General features: G+C 46.5%; 1 protein-coding gene across 3 annotated transcripts in view; it reads right to left on the bottom strand.

Moving 5' to 3' along the window:
* Positions 1–6,262, bottom strand: part of GPATCH1 (G-patch domain containing 1) — a 42,772-nt gene extending 36,510 nt beyond the window's left edge. For all 3 annotated transcript variants that reach the window (XR_008615529.1, XM_007101658.4, XM_028477974.2), the window contains exons 1-2: positions 5,993–6,262; positions 655–789 (exon numbers count right to left, since the gene is read on the bottom strand). Coding sequence is in view for 2 of the 3 variants with exons in the window: in XM_007101658.4 (XP_007101720.2) it covers positions 655–789; positions 5,993–6,065 (208 nt within the window). In the remaining variant the exon portion in view is untranslated. The remainder of the gene's footprint in view (positions 1–654; positions 790–5,992) is intronic.
* Between the last annotated feature and the right edge of the window lie 239 nt (positions 6,263–6,501).

The raw sequence follows: 6,501 nt of genomic DNA on the forward strand, positions 1-6,501 counted from the left end.
ATACCCTTTTTTTTTTTTTTTTTTTTTTTTGCTGTGCTGCACAGCATGCGGGATCTTAGTTCCCTGACCAGGGATTGAACCCGTGTCCCCTGCAGTGGAAGCCTGCCAGGGAATTCCCAACATATATTACTTTAAACAATACAGAATTTATTATATTGCATAATGTGAAAAATTTGACCGACTTTTCTCCAGGTGGAGAACATGTACTGACAAGTGATGCTGTGGAACCCAGTGTTGGGACCCACCGGGTCCTCAGCCACAAAACAGCTGGGACACCTGCCCTCCTTAGGCCCTGAGTCATGTGAGACGGTGATTACCTGAGTGAATCTGTGTGAGAGCACTGAGTGTGTGGCAAGATACAGTATAAGACAGAAGTCCTTATTATCATTTAATCATTTGGTTATGACGTATCTATTTTTTTTCTTTAAAGTCAAAGAAAACTCTCTCACTTTCAGGTTGTAATCAATGAACAACATATAAGTTGTCTCTGGAAACACTGCAAACATTCAAAGAACACAAAAGACTACAGTGTATGTACTAAAATGTTTTTTAAAGTTTTTTTAAAAGGGAGAGGTGAGGGAGGGGAGCAAAACTCCTACGGTATTTCAATCATTTGCTTTAGCGATATGGTAGCTACAAGTAGGAAAATCCTACCTTCTTTTGAGCCAACGGTGTTGAAGTAACCAGCAGAGAAACCTCCACTGAAGGCTCCATGAAATCGTTTATACCTTCCTTTTTCATCTCTGACAGTCTGATCCTGAAGAGGAATTGGTTTCTTTGGTCTTTCGCCTGAAAAAATAATATTTTGAATGGGACAGAAGGTGATGGTGGGTTAGAGAGGATTTAAGGAAAAGATCATTTCTTTAACATAATGCATTGTTCACTTCTTGTAACTTCAAATATAACAAGTTTAATTAAGTTGCTATTCCTAGACCTTAGTAGCTGATGTAGTTTAGAAAACAATATCTCATTTATATTAGAAATGTTTTAGCAAAAATGGCCTGCTTTTCCCACTAAATTCCATTATGAAAACTGAATTATTGGGCGAAGGGTTCAGAGATGGAGGTGAAATCTGCTGGCAGTAAAGTAGGCAAGCTGCTGGGGTAGCACATGTTGTGCAGAGGTTTACGGCAAGGGACACACTTCTATATCTCTTCTAGAAATTCACACATCCCCGACTCCAGAATTTTTCCATTGGCATTGCCCATTTTCCCCAAATCTTGAGTTTCCTTATTTCTGGGACTCTCCTGATGTCATAATTACTGTTCTTTAAGCTTATTCCTTTACTTACTTGGCTGAAAAGGGCTGGGGTGCTAAATGACACCAGCGAAAAGGAACTTAGAACATTTTAGGCTCACCTAAAAATTCCCTTAGGTTTCAAGTTTCATGACACAAATTACTGCCTAATTTTATCAGTTCTAATTAAAACTTCTGAATCTATTTAAAACAAAAAGTAACCATCAAGTTATTTTCAAACATTCACTACCGAAAGCAAGTTAGACAGTAGTTAAGCGCTTGGGGTTGAGTCATGGCACTCTGGATTTTAAGGCTAAGCCCACCTTTACTAGCACTTTGGTCACCTTTACTAGGGACTATGGTCATCTTAGCCTCTCTGTGCCTCGATTTCCTCATCTGTAAAATGGAACAACATTAATAGTAATATCTATTTCATAGAGTTGTTATGCAAATTGGATCAGATAATGCCTGTAAAGTGCTTAGCAAAAAGAGGGAGCCACAATAAACACATTTAAAGTACTAGCTGCTCTTTTCTTAAATTTATTTATGTATTTTTTATTATTTTTTTTGGCTGCGTCGGGTCTCAGTTGCAGCACACGGGGATTTCGCTGCGGCATGTGGGGTCTTCTGTTGAGGCACATGGGCTTCTCTCTAGTTGTGGCGTGAGGGTTTTCTCTTTTCTAGTTGTGGCACAGGGCTCCAGGGCGCGTGGGCTCTGTAGTTTGCGGCACACGGGCTCTCTTGTTGAGGCGCGCGAGCTCAGTAGTTGTGGCGCTCGGGCTTAGCTGTCCCGCGGCATGTGGGATCTTAGTTCCCTGACCAGGGATCGAACCTGCGTTCCCTGCATTGTAAGGTGGATTCTTTACCACTGGGCCACCAGGGAAGTCCCCTAGCTGCTATTGCTGTTATAGTAACAGTAGTACCTACAGTAGGTAAGATGTATCCTAAAGCCCATGTATACCTGTTACTTCAATAATTAAGCCAGTTGCTACTTCTGGATAGTGGAACAAAAAGCAAAGAAATGTCTAGCCTCATAGTCCTAAATTCTTACTTGTAGCTTACAGAGGCTTTAGGCCATTTCTAGAATATAACCCACAGCAGGGTAATCAGAGGGCTCTGAAGACAGGAGACGTGGGTTCAAATCCCTCTACCCTCCTACTTGCTACCTTTGTGATAATAGGCAAGTTTTTTGATCTCTCTAAGCCTCAGTCTCCACAACTATAAAATTAGGATAATAACCGAAGTCACCTTGGAGGATGGCGCCGAGGATTAAAAACCACGTGCAGAGAACTGAGCACAGCCGCTGGCCATAGCAAAGCTTGGTTAATATCACTACAATTTCATTTCATTCTAAAGAACTGAATCACAACTCAGGTCCCACAGTCCAAGATTTTTCACCACTTCTTAGAAAATACAGCTCCTTTACTGCACGTGCACCTAGCACGATTCCTGGCTAAGGTGGAGTTCCTCACCCTCAGCACGACTGACAGTTTGTACTGGATAATTCTCAGCTGTGGGGGACCGTCTTGTACAGTGGTGAGCAGCATCCCTAGCCTGTCACACTAGATGCCAGTAACGCCCCCATCCCAAAAAAGCATGACAACCAAAAATGTCTCCAGACATTGCCAAACGTCCCTTGGGGGGGCAAATTCATCCCTGGTTGAGAACCACTGGGTTAAGGGGAGAGATGACAGGTCCTGCTAATGTGAGGTTCTGTTCTTGCTCTGTTCTCCAGGTACTCCTGAGCTGAAAGGGGAGATAAGATCTGCATACAACTAGGTAGAACCGGACAGCAGATGATGAGGGCCAAGCAGGGTGCCTGACCAGGTCCCACAGGGCTCCTGAGGAGGAGGCGCCGCCTCTAACCACAGCACAGGAAAACTCCAGGGAGGAAGTGGCATTTTAGCCAGGCCCTATTATAATCATTGTTACTAATAGTATTATCTCATTTATCATACCCTGCTAAGGATGCTCTGATTAAGTAAGTGCCCTAAGGTCCACGGCTAGTAAGCACAAAACTGAAATCAGATCTCAACTCTGCCTCTAAGTCAGGGACACAACCCATTCTGTCCTTTACTTGTTCTCCACCAGAAGTTTACTGAGGGCCTTTCCATGGAAGCAGCCCTGTTCTAGATGCTGCGTGTGGAAAACCGAATACAACTCCATCCCTGTTCCCAGGGCACTCCGAGCCCAGCAGAGGAGACCTGCATGTATAGGAACTGTTCTGACAATGTTCAAGGTCCACAACATCAGAGTCACCCAGAGGCGTGAGCAGCATCTGATAGCTGCACATAGGGACACAATTCCCCACAGAGGCATTAATTCCATCAGTAAACAGTAAACCGGAGGTGGAAAAGGGGAAGGTCAGATGTTTGAGAAAGTAGTCTAGTCTGACTGGAGGACAGGGAATGCACGGAAGATGGAACCAAAAGGGCAGACAGTGCAGCGGGCCTGGAACACAGTGCTGCAGGGTCTGTGGTATGTCCTGTGGGTGACTGAGAGCCACAGATAGTTTTAAGTGGGAGAGTCACAACATCAAGGAAGAAGAAAATGGTCCTAAATTAATCTGAGTGCAGGATGAGCAAGTGATGGGAATTCTACAGCCAACTGAATGTATCTAAGGGAAGATCAGATAAGCACTGAGGCACCTTCCTTCCAGGCCAGAGGGCCTAGGTGTCTATGAGTCTGTGGGTAACAGATCAGCCACTCTCTTACCCAATAAAACTTTTTGTCAGGGCCAGCAACTTTAATTAAGTAATGGAGTCCCTCCTCTACCACTGTTTGTCTAACCTGTCACTAGAACTTCAAAGTAGGAGGTAAAAGTGATTATTGGTCTAGTATGTTATATTGTAAAATGTAGTCAGAATGTGTTTTAACTTCAAAGTGCTTAAGAAACAATGGATCAACCCTCAAAAACTCCTAGTACTGAGAAGTTAAAGGATAATTTTAGGCCGGGGAGGCGGGTGGGGGTGGAAAAAAAGGCCATTCTACTTCAAGAGCCTGGCTAGACCATTAGGCTTCATCACAGATTTTGTACACCATCAAAACAGGAAGAATTAGAAAAATATAGGTCAAATCGTTGATGACTTACAATATGTCACTTCACAAGGAAACAACCGTGAGACCAGAAATATAGAAATGACACAAACTCCTGCTTGGCAGGGCTGTAATAACCTCCACCCATGCATGTTTAACCCTGTCCTCTTCCTGCATACCTAAATTCTAACCAGTTTTCAAGGGGTCCCATCCTGCCTTCTCAGGTTTCCCTGTTAGCTTGTGTAGGTTATTTCCTCTCTACATCACATACTTTAGCACTTGTGAACCTCATACTTTTGTTCTCAACTAGATTTGAAACCCCTCAAATTAAGAATCTTTGTCAACCAATTCCTTGAGACTATGGGATGATGTGCTTGCTAATAAAGCTAATGTGAGCTTAGACTGTAGTAAAGAAATACAGTCTAAAATGAAGGACATACTAATAATGGCCCCAGTCTACCCACACTCTGGTCCCATGCTTGAAGAAAGCTCCGACAAATTAAGGTTGAGGGGACTTTAAGCTTAATTTATTAGAAAACTGAGTGTGGTACAGAGATGTCTTAGAGGAAATGCAAGGGGTGTCTTTAAACACATAAGAAGCTTTCAGGAGACTAGCATTTCTCTGTCTTTTGTAAGCAGACAGTAGGAACAGGGCCAGCATCTGGCAGAAGTTTCTAATGATTAGAACTGTTTGTAGGGAATAAAAGGGTAATCAGTGGCAACGTCCCAGAAGGACAACCAACCTGACACGATGTGGTCAGGGCAGGAAAAAAGGAGAGTCTGCAAATAACTCCTAGCCCACCACACTTCCTTTGTCTTTCCCACAGGGCTAGCACTGCCATCAGACCTTACTAGCCATCCAATACATACTTTACGAAACAAATCAAGTCATTAAGTGGATCAGACCAGAAACACAGGGGAGAATCTTGCTTCATCTTGCACTCACCCCACATTCCACCAGCGAGTCGGGTCAGCTCTGCTTTCAAAGCACGTCTCAACTCACCACTACTTAACCACCGCCACCATCATCGCCTGGCCTCTTTTTGCTAATCTCCCTGCTTCACTCCTGCCCACCCCTAACCCGCCTACCCTCAAAATCGAGGACAGAATAATCTGAAAAATATATATTCCTCCTTTGCGTAACCCCCTCCCCCATGACTCCTCTACACTTAGTGTTAAAATCCAAACTCCCTGACCATACCAACTAAGACTCAACCCCCGCCTCCCCCTCTGACGTCATCTTCCACCAGCCTCCCCCTGGTGCTGTCTGCTCCACCCACATCAGTCCTGCCTGTCCCTCAATTTGCCAAGCTGGCTCCGATTTCAGAGCCTTTGCACTTGCTGTTCGCTTCGCCTGAAATGCTCTTCCCCCAAATCTTCGTACGGTTGCTTCCTTTCTCTGTTTCAAGGCTGAGTTCAAACGTCCTCTCCTAGGCAAAACATTGCCTGACCACCGCTCTTCCCCTACCCCCGCTCTCACACGAGCCTGTTTGTCATCTTTCTTCCTCCCATTCCTCCGGGCCTCCCATCCGTCCCTGCAAAACGTGAGCACCCCACAAGCACAGTGCACGCCTCTCCGGTCGCTGTTCCCAGAGCCCGTAGCAGGCGAGCCTTTCCCCCGGTGCCAGACAAGGTCTGGCACAGGGTTGTGCGTTTTTGCCCCGAATCCTGGACCCCCGGCCTGTTTTCCACAGGCCCCGGCGACGAATCTAGCCCGCACCTTCTTCCAGCGGGTCCAGGCCCGTCCCATAGCTGACCAAATCCTCGTCGCTGTCTCTATCCAGCGCCGCCATCCTGCTCTCTTCCGGGCCTCGCCCCCTCGCTACGGAGGCCTCAATGGGCAAAATGCCTTCCGCGCTTTAATCTCCGCGAACCGCAGCGAAGTTCTAAGCGCAGGTGGCGGAAAGTGCTCACCCCGCCCGGCAAGCCTCTCTCGGATCTGCGCCGGGTGGTTCTCAAACCCGTCCTGTGGGAGGCGGACCCCGGCAGGAGTTGTCTCGGAGGCTTTGGCTGCCACGACATCCCATCCTAGCTCCACCACGTGGGGGTCAGGAGGAGGCGCCTGGGAGAAGGTGGAAGACACTCCGTCGTCGAGCTGCAGGGGTGGTTCTCCTCGAGGTCTGGCCACCCCACCACACCCCTCCCCAACCTGGTCCGTGCCCTTCCCCCACTTCTCCTGCCGGCAGACCCTGCTCCCATCAGTCCTGCCCCTGCCATCTGCGGGAACGT

The sequence above is a fragment of the Physeter macrocephalus genome, chromosome 17 (assembly GCF_002837175.3).
Source record: "Physeter macrocephalus isolate SW-GA chromosome 17, ASM283717v5, whole genome shotgun sequence".
Taxonomy (NCBI): Eukaryota; Metazoa; Chordata; class Mammalia; order Artiodactyla; family Physeteridae; genus Physeter; species Physeter macrocephalus.